Source organism: Agelaius phoeniceus, chromosome 5 (genome assembly GCF_051311805.1).
Source record: "Agelaius phoeniceus isolate bAgePho1 chromosome 5, bAgePho1.hap1, whole genome shotgun sequence".
NCBI classification, from domain to species: domain Eukaryota; kingdom Metazoa; phylum Chordata; class Aves; order Passeriformes; family Icteridae; genus Agelaius; species Agelaius phoeniceus.
This window is the reverse complement of record NC_135269.1, coordinates 40608264-40618526: the sequence shown is the minus strand read 5'-3', so window position 1 is coordinate 40618526 and position 10263 is coordinate 40608264. Positions and strand designations below refer to the sequence as shown.

General features: G+C 41.8%; 1 protein-coding gene across 1 annotated transcript in view; it reads left to right on the top strand.

Annotated features, from left to right (window-relative positions):
• The first annotated feature begins 241 nt into the window (after window positions 1-241).
• TBC1D30 (TBC1 domain family member 30) overlaps window positions 242-10263 on the top strand; it is a 52416-nt gene continuing 42394 nt past the window's right edge. The window contains exons 1-2 of the mRNA XM_054631430.2: window positions 242-979; window positions 3385-3549. Of these exons, the coding sequence (XP_054487405.2) occupies window positions 721-979; window positions 3385-3549 (424 nt within the window). The 5' untranslated portion in view covers window positions 242-720. The remainder of the gene's footprint in view (window positions 980-3384; window positions 3550-10263) is intronic.

The following is a 10263-nucleotide window of genomic DNA, read 5'->3' as shown; positions in this document are numbered from 1 at the left end:
GGGACTGATGTACAGGAAGTTCCACCTGAACATGAGGAAGAACTTCTTTACTGTGCTGGTGACTGTGCGCTGGAACAGGTTGCACAGAGAAGTTGTGGAGTCTCACTCACTGCAGACACTAAAGAACTGGTGGGACGCAGTCCTGTGCAGTGTGCTCTGGGATGACCCTGCCTGAGCAGGGAGGTTGGAGCACTCAACCTTACCCATTCTGTGATTCTGCCCATTCCTGACCTGAATTAGTCGCGGCTGTTACGCGTGTGGCCGGGCCTCCCTGCACCGCCACCGGTGCCGCAGCCAGAGCCCGGCTCTGGCGGCCGTACGGACCCCGCCATCCGCTCCGGGTTGCAGGCGGTGTCGCGGGGACCAGCCACAGCACAGGTACTGAATTGCTGCCAAAACCGGGCCGTGCCTCCAGCGGGGGAGCAGGAGCGGGACGGTCGGCAAGACGGCGGTGAGCTCCGCGGCAGCCGCACGGTGCTCGGGTACCGCGTCCGGTGTCACCGCGCCCGGTGTCACCGCCCCGAGGCGGAGCGCGGTCCCCGCCCCTCGGCAGGTGCAGCGCCCCCGCCCCGGCCGCTACCACGGTGCGCGGGGAGGGAGCGGAGCCGGGCGCTCCTGCCTGGGCTCTCTGGGCCGCTTCCCTTTCCTGCCCGCCCCTCCCCGGCGTGTGACCGTGGGACGCGCAGAGCCCGGAACCCGGCGGCGGCGGCGGCGCGGAAGATGGATGCGGCGGAGGCCGGCGCGGGCGGCAGGGCGGGCAGCAGCGCCGACAGCCTGGCTGAGGAAGAGGAGGAGGAGGAGGAGGACGAGGCGGGTCCCGGCAGAGGCCGGTCCAGCCGCACCTCGTCGCTGGTGAGCGGGCTGCTGACCGAGCTGTACAGCGCCGCCGAGACGGCCGTGCCCTCGGGCAGCGCCCGCTCCCGCGCCCTCCGGGAGCTGCAGCAGCGGCAGAGCCAGGTCAAGTACCTGCGGCTGAAAGGTACAGCCCGCCCCGCCCGCCTGCCCTGCCGGGGCCGGGAGCTGCCCCGGCGCCTCGCTTTTCCTCTGTGCGTGCAAGGCAGTCCTGCCCGAAGATGCCCTCCGTGCCTGCACGCACGTGTCTGTGTGCGCATATATGTCCATTTCCAGGCTTTCTGCATGGCCGTGGCTCCCAGAAGCTTCCCATGTGCTGTTAGCTGAGAACTCCTTTAGACTGGGGCCTCCTGTGCTGTTGGCCCCTCTTTTGTTTCAGGTGCCCCAGGAGCCGAATTAGGGTCGTCTGCTACTAGTTCCTGTGACAGACTGCCTAAGCTTTTGTGTTTCTGCGAGTTTGGTGCTTTTCCTCACTTATAGTAATTAATAAATGTCCAGTTTCTTTCTTTTCTTTCTTTTCTTTCTTTTCTTTCTTTTCTTTCTTTTCTTTCTTTTCTTTCTTTTCTTTCTTTTCTTTCTTTTCTTTCACTCAGTCCTTATTTTCAGAATCTAGAAGAGATGCTACACACACAGTATCATAAGAGTTTTTCTCAGAGCCTTTTACTTCTACTGGACATAAACTAAACTGGAGAACTGTAAAGCTTTGGAGGTCGGCATGTCTTCTGAAAAAAAAAAAAGGAATGTAATGAAGAATGTAAATGCTGGAGTCAATCAGAATCTAAATGAATTTTTCAAAGAATTCTAATGAAAGTTAGGTAGCCTCAACAGTGCATGTTTGTGAAAGACCGAGAAGTGCAACTCCAAGCTGATCCAATGAAGAGGAAAAGAGAACAAAGGCTTCTTGTCTCCTGATGTTTAATCACTTTTGCTTTTGATGAGGAAAAAACCCAAGAGGTGACTAAATATGCCTGTTTTTCAGAGCTGTACAAACAGCTATCTGCTTCCTTGTTTGGCTTCTTAATGAGATGACATGCCTTCTGATGTTTCTAGGATGTAGCTCAAGTTCTTCTGTGTGTCCTTTGGCAACCTGCGACTCAACAGGAAATTTTCTTGTTCAGAAATATATTTTGTGGTGTTTCAACTCATTTGTTTTGCTGCCCAGTTACTGTTTTTTTAGAGGCACAGCTAAGCAGCACAAGTGGAAAAGAGTAAAACTCACCAGACAACTCTGGTGGTGGCTGTATAAATTAGTACAAATACAACGGGTTTTTTCTGTTTTTTGGTTGGTGGGTTTGTTTTTTGTGTTTTTTTTTGGTTTTTTTTTTTCCTTTTTTTTTTTTTTTTTTCTTTCAAATCCATAGATCTAGTTTTAAATTACCTTGTCTGGTACAGGTGGTTGGGAATTGCATCTGAGCAGCAGGTGCTGAAACAGTGTAGTGGCTATAAAATACAGTATTGTTTTTTCAGTGGCTCCTCCATCCTTGCAATCATACTTTTCACTAGACCATGGTTGATGGTCATTTCAGCCTAATTTTTCCTTTTCTTTAAGCTCTCCAGAATTATTGAAACAGCTTTGCCACATGAGCTGAGCTGTTTACCATCCCACTGACAGTAGCTTTTTTGGATGGGTATGTATTTTTGTCATTAGATCAAGTTACTGAAGAATGGACTTTTTGGATTGATTTTCTTTCCAGTGTCAGGGGACAGGGGTTGCACTGAAAGTGATAGTTTGAAAAGTTAGCTGCAGGGAGCAGGCAGCTGTGTAGATGCTGGTGGCAAGCTGTACCAGGCTGTTGCAGGGAGGAGCTGAAGAGGTCAGCGTGTGATAGGCAAGACCCAGGATTTCACTGGTGGGGGGAGCATCTGAGAACAGAGCAGAGGATTCAGAAAAATTAATGGACTTAGGACATCTCCCCCACAACTCCCTTCTCTGGTCCTGAAGTTCACCTCATGTGGGGACAACAGGAATATTAGAACTAAGCTGAAACATTTTGATGAACTGAAGGGGTCTGGTGGTGCTATAACTGGCCGCTGGGGATAACTGAGGCCATGACAGAAGTCATCTAGCTGCATCTTAGTGGAAAGAATTTCCCACTTAGAGCTAATTCTGGAGCTGCATTTGTAGCTCTGCAGGCAGCTTCTTGAACATGTTCCCTTGTCTGTTACAAATGTATATTTTGTCCAGGCAGCTTCTGGAAGGTACTGTATTTAAAATGTATCCCCTGGTTGCACTCGTTGACATATTTTGTCTGTATCTGTCACGTTCCTAGGAGTTAATAACAGTATAGTTGTTAAGATTCATACTCTGTGCAATAAATTGAAGTACTTCTGTTTAAAAGAAAATTAAAGACTTTGGCTCAGATTCTGAAGGTGTTTATAACTGGGAATTACCCCAGTCAATAGAACTTGTCATTTATAGAAAGCTTGTATTTGTAAATGTCTGTGGGGCAAGTGCCTTTGTGTGTCAACTACAATAAGCTGCTTTTGAATCTTTTGGCATGTACTGAAGTTGTTTTCTCTGCTTGTTGGCAGATGTTGATGAATTAACAACTATAAAACGAGAACTGAATCACAGAATTTCCGTTCAATCGGCAAAGTTGCTCCGTCTTCTGAAGCAGAAAGACAGGCTTGTACAAAAAGTCCAGAAGAACTGCGACATTGTCACAGCTTGTTTACAGGCAGTTTCCCAGAAACGTTGTAAGTACGTTCTGTGTACTTGTGTAAATAGTTTGTTTCATTCATGTGGGCAGTGTTTCATTTAAGCCCTCACACTTAATTTAAAGTCAAGAGGCCAGGCTGTGCTATTCCTTAGTTATGACTGACTCCTAATGATGTAGTTTTACCTGGAAACAGACAAAGTTCAACTAGCTCAGCTGGGTAGGCTGCAGTAGACTCAGCTGTTAATTCTGTGTAACTCCTTTCTACCAAGTTGATCCAAGGTGAAGAGTATTAGTAAAAACAAACCTACTTCCCTCAAAGCCCTTTATCAGCATCAGTGTTTTGGGGGTTTTTGAAACATTGTGTGGCAAAGAGAAGAAATAATGTTCTTTAATTGTTTATCCTTTTTTCCCTGCACAGTAAAACCTTTTTATTTGACTTGGCAAAGTTGTCATCTTAAGATAGACTGAAGTGCTTTTTGGTAGTTCTTCTAAAGTAAAACTTCATGTAACACCATATGTAAGAATAAATAGAAATTATGCCTTTGGAAAGGACGTGTGAAAATAACCTAATGTTCCATCTTATTTTTTCATTAACATGCAGCGTGACAGGTACAGAAATGTTCAGGTACAGTAAATAAAGCATGGTCTTTTCATAAAAATGTCTGTAGGAACTTTGAGGTGCATGTAAAGACTTTGTTGAAACAATTTTACTGTAATGGCATGTGCTAATGTAGTCAAGGTAAGGGCTTGTGTATTAATGTGAAACTTAATTTTTAAGCATTTAAAAGCATTCCTTTGTTTTACTTAAACCTGGCATGAAAGTTTTTGACTGTCATCTACTGTGTAGGCATATTTCTTCCCAAAAACGCCTTTCTTAACATCAGCTTGATAACTAAGGCCTCCATGCCAGCAGTATGGAAGCATATACTGTAATTGCCTTTTAAATGAGACTACTTGAATCCTCTACATATTTAGAGGATTTGACTGTAAATTCTGAATGCTTTTTTTCCCCACATAGTGGAATCTCTGTGTAGAGGTAGAACTGTAGTTTTCAATTAACCTTAAGTTCACATTCAGCTCTTTGAGTGCTACCATTAAGCAATCTGTACACACCAATTGCAAACAAGTACTGTTTCATGAAAAGATGGAAATTCTGTCTAACCCTTTTTGATTACTGCTTGACAAATTAACTCCTAGTGGTAATTTCAGTTAGTTCAAAAATTACAGGGCTGATAAATTTGATCTCTTGTTTTCTGGCATGATTTTTACGATGCTCTAATCTGATTCTACAGGTAGAAAAAAATTATTTCAAAAACTCTATGCTCAAAACTGTGTTCAGTGTCTGAAAGTTGAGGATCTGTGAGTTTTGCAGCTCACACAGGGAGCCATCGACTCCTCAGTCTTAGACCTGTGCTGGCTCTTGGTCTCTGCTGGGTGCACAGAAGAGGCCTGGCCCCTGACAGCTTTGGGAGCCCACATCTGACTTGCTTGTGCTTCAGATCCAATACAATCCAATAGCCAGCACAGTGCCTGCAGCACTTGAACCCCAGAGTGAGTAGAGTAAATGGGGGGAACAGTTGACAGGGACAACTTCATAACTTACTGTGTTTCTCATTATGCTGCCGACCCTTGTCCTTAGTGGGTGATGCTTGTTTTGCATTCAAAAAGGTATTACCATAGAAAATAAAACTCACTGCAGAGTGAAATGCATTTTGGTTGGACACATGAATGTTCATAGAATATAGATAGAATCAGTACATAGAATATATGATAAAATATAGAATATATATAGAATATATGATAAAATCAGTACACTGTATAGTACTTCTGGTTTGTAAGATATATGAATGAAGAGTTTCATTTTAATAATACTTTTTTAACCTAAATTTAAATAAATTCCCCAGTGAAGAAAATTAGCAAGAAAGAAATCACAGTGATGGCCTTGTGGCAGACATGGCACTTGTTTCTCTTACTCTTGTGATTTTGACTTATTTGGGGTAAAAAAAGATATATGTTTGTCTGGAAGTACTATGAAATATTTCAAGTCCATATTAGAAACAAGCAGAGTGCTTTATACACTTGATCATTTGAGAAAAGCAGAATTCTGTAAAAAACAACGAGGTTTTGCAGCTGTCATTGAAGTATGAGTATGTGAAAGACATCTCTTGTATTGTATATAGTGACAGCTTGCTTTCATTACTAAATATATTTTGACTGATCAAATTGCAAACCAGAAGTTCCTTGAATCACAAATTGTGATTGGTTTTAATCAAAACAAACCCAAAAGCCAACAAACAAACAACCCAAACCAAAACCATGTATTATCTATAATTTATTTAGGAATAATAAGATCTAGCTTAATTGTAAGTCAGTCTGGCTGGAAGCAAGCAGGAATGCTTATATCTGATTCAATATAAAATAAGCTGAAGTTACAGAAACAGAAAGTTCATTAATATTCTCTTGTATTTTTAATGAAGAAATAATTTTAATAGAAAATTTCCCAAAGATATAAATAATTTCTCTGTCATAGCTATGTTGCTATGGTGGTGCTACGTGTATAGTAACTATAATACTTTTAAATGGGACTCATGCTGTATTCAGAAAGATCCTTAGTGTTCTTTTTTGTAATACTTGTTTAGAAGCTATGATTAAAGTATTAATCTTCTGTTATTTGAGCTTTGCTTCTGTATAGAATTTTCTAAGATAACAATAAACATTTGCTTTCTAGTTTTTCTTTTCCTTTTTCTGGTTTGATTTAATACAGTGCCAGTAGAGGGAGACTGAACGTTTTATTTTGTGCAGAACTAGAGGTGTATCTCTGGTTTTGATAAGGATACAAAAGCTGTCAACCTTCCTTAAACTTGAAGGGAAGTGCTTTACAAATTTGATCAGGCAACAATTGGATGAAAAGGTTTAGCATCTGATCAAATAAATGTTACTCACAAAGGAAATATTAGTTTTCTTATATGAAATAGATGGAAAACAGTGACAAATAGCTTTTTAGTTATTTATTTAGTTATAACTGAGATCATTAATTCCCACATGGTTGTCAAAGCTATTCAGCAGCTCCTGACTACATGAACTCAATGTTTTGGAATCCAACTCCAGAAATTCAGAGGGTTATGCCTCAGAGTGTTAACTGGACAGAAAGGCAGCATAAACTGGCATCATCTGGGCACAGATTTGTCCCCTGCATGTGCCCTGAGCACAAACAGTTTCCTGGTGGAAGGCTGGGCTGTGAAGTCTACTCAGTTTCTGAGAACAAGTTACTGTCTCTATAGCATCAACTTTTCTCACAGGGTATGGAACTCAGAGGAAACTGGGAAAGCATTGCCGGATGTCATTTGCAGGATGCATGGTTAGGAGAGAACTGAGCAAGATCCCATTACCATGTGTAGCTGGAAAAGTGCAGCTTAGACATGCAAAAGTAGTCATATGTCTCGATTAAATTTCTGGTTTTTGTCTCCTCATTCCCTTCTCTCAGTCCTACTGCAGTTCTGTGTCCTGTCCTATCTTGTTTTTTCCCTGCCAAATGCTTTATTAGCTTTTCTTATATGACCCAATCTTTAAATATTGAATTTTTCAGCTCTATCCCATTTCCCCATCCCTGCATCTTGTCTGTCTTGCAGTGTCTACCCAGACTACTCCCTGTCCTTGAGTTTTCTTCACAGTATTCTTTGGTCCCCTTCAGCTGTTCTTCCTTGTCTTTTTCCTGTATGTACTAATTATCTACTTGCCATTTTCTCTATCCCTCCTCTTCCCTCAACATGGTTACAAAACCAAGCAACAAATTCACAATTTTTAGTTCATAGGATAAAAGTTTGGTTAAAGGTGTAAGAACAACTTTAACACAATATAGTGTGGTCACAACTAATACTGAGTTGATTGAACTTGAACTTGATAAGGTTTTTGGAGGAGAGGAAAATTTTCCATAATGAAAACAATCAGCCACTGAAAAAATCTCCCTAGGAAGTGGTGGATTCCTCCATGTTGGATGCTTTTAAGATTTGGCTGGACAGGTGCTGGACCATTTTGTCTAGACCATGCTTTTCTTGAGAAAAGTTGATAATTCCTGAGGTCCCTTCTAACCTGATATTCTGGGATTTGGTGATTGATTTCACCCTGGGTGAGATGTCTTGCAACATGGGGCAAGTACTGATGTACATATTAATTACATTAATTACATTATTACTGGTGTAATAATTCATGCATATCAAATTTTGCCTGTGGCTCATCTGTCTCTTCCCACTCACTTCCCTGTAGTTTGATGTACTGTTGCAGTTGTATAAATATGCTTTAACCTGGAACACCCCACATGCTCTGGTTTAATTTTTTTATTTCTTAGGAAGACTTGAATTGCTCAGTGAATATTGCTGCTGTTAGCAAGGATTTTCTGATCCATTCTGTGTCGTGTGCTGGTTTGCCAAGAGTGAGGAAATGGAGCAGTTAGGAAAGGAGATAACCTGTATTTAGGGGTGCTGGAGCTTGGCTCAGTGGGGATGGTAGTTGTGTGCTTGCTTCATCAGCTGCAATGGGCCACTGGGCAGCAGTTCTTTTGATCTGGATGGTGAAGTTCACCTGCTGGTCCCTTGGGATGGGCATGCACAAGGCAAAATGGCTTTAGATCTAAGTGTGCTCTTAACTGACTTGTTCACTGTTACCCAGAATTATTAATAAATTGTGTAATTTTTGAAAATATTGCAAAAGGGCCCTTCAAAAGAGCCACCTATAGTGATGAATATAATATTAAGTGCCATTTGACTAATATACTTCATTCAGCTTCAGCCAGCAGAGATTCTGGAAAATCTGAAAGTTTATTCAATTGCAATTGGAGCCTAGGCTGAGAAGGATTACATTAGGCTTGGAGGAGAAGAACTGCAAACTTTCTGCAGCCTTCATTGCTGTGCATCAGGCATTAAGAAATGTTTCAATGAGTAGGTGTGTGTCATGTTTAGCATTTGCTAATATAAATTAGATTGTGTGTTTTGAGTATCTGTTAGACTAGGAGAGAGTTTGAGTGTTGTCAAACATAATAACAGCTGTGTGGAGCACAGACTGACAACTAATCACTAACAGAATAACCCTGAGGAGTTTTTAGGCAGTGAATTCCATGGTTACTTTCCTTTGATGAGAATGTCATCTTGGAACTGGTGTTTGAGCAGCACAGTTGGGATGCTGGGATTTGGGGAGTACTTTAACAGAGGAGCAAGTCAGTCAAGTTCTGGTGTAGCACTGTGTCCCATCCCTCTCACAGGATATTCTTCTAGAGAGCTATCAACATAGTGGATTTAAAGTGTCATTGTGCTGCTGATGGGATGTGAACACAGAGGATGATCTTGCACATAATGAATTTTGATGTCTTTGATCACTTGATGTTCAGTAGCATTGGTAAGCCCTAGGGGGAGAGATGACCCCACAGCAGTGTCTCCAGGCACCTCTTCAGGATGATTTGTGCTAGCCCCAGAATGCTGACTGGTGTGTGAGTCAACAGAAGCCCTTGTCAGGCTAATTAAAAATACTTAAACTGACTGCCATTTTCTCTTGCTGTAAAAACAAAGCTGTAATGTCAATTCTAAATTGGCAAACTGTGCAGTCAGTTTCCTTACAAACCTGGCAAATTGTGTGATCGTGCAGATTTGATACCTCTCAGAGGCCACTTTGAGGCTAATTTCAGTTTCTTAACTCCTAAGGTGAAGTAAAGTTTCTTTACTTTTCTGGTGTTGAAAAGATAATATTTTTCTTTCTTTTTTCCTTGAAAGAAAGAGGCTGGATTTGCTGTCTAATTTGGTCATATACCAACTGACAAGTTCGTGTGGTCTGTGTCACTGCAGAACATCAGATTCAAAAGGTGGCAAGAACTAAGTGCTTGGAGTGTTACAGAACATGGAATCCTCACTTTTGAGGGAAATTCTGCTTTAAGGATACAGCAACTAAAATATCTTGTTCCAGCATGAAATAAAACACCCACTCACAAGAGTCAATTGCTTATGAAGCAAAATTCTGAAAGTTTGCATTTCAAACTAAAATGCTTTGTTCAGATGCCTTTTTCATTTCATATTATGTAACGAGCTATTTTTAAATAAGATGATAAGATGTTTAATCCTAAAAAGAGTAAAAATCATGCTTTTAGCATTTGGAAATCTATTTTTGTCAAAGATGACATTTTGCTGTCAAGGACTTTGCTTTCCACAAACTGGTATTTTATGTGAGACCTTTCCCTTAAAGTGGTTTCAACCAACTATATTACAGAGATCCTTCTGGGAACATTCTGCAGCTCACTCCCTGGCTGCTCAGCACTGGGATTGCCAGGCTGCTTAGGGAGCTGAGGAGCCCACATGCATTCCTAAGCCATATGTTTTCCTTCTGAGTCTGTAGGGGAACATTATATGAATCTACTTTTCTGTGTCATGTGCTTTCCTAACTGCTTTGTCCCTAACTCTCGCCACTGAAGTGTCTTATGTCTACTAAAAGGACCTCCCAGCTTCCTCAAAACAAATACCATCTCATAATTGGCTAAAATTTGAGCAATTCTTGAAATTGGCTTTTGTCATGGGCTTCTTTAGCTATATTCTTCAGGATTTAACTAAGCAAACTCTCTTGTTGGCTGCTTTGACTAGTGTCAGGAGACTGAGGTAAGACTGCCTTTGTTAAAGGCCGTGGGAGTCTGTTTCAAGTGACTCTGGGCTGTGCTCAGTATCAGCACAGGGGATAAGACTTCACCTGACTGGCACTTTTTTCCTTTAAGTGTCAT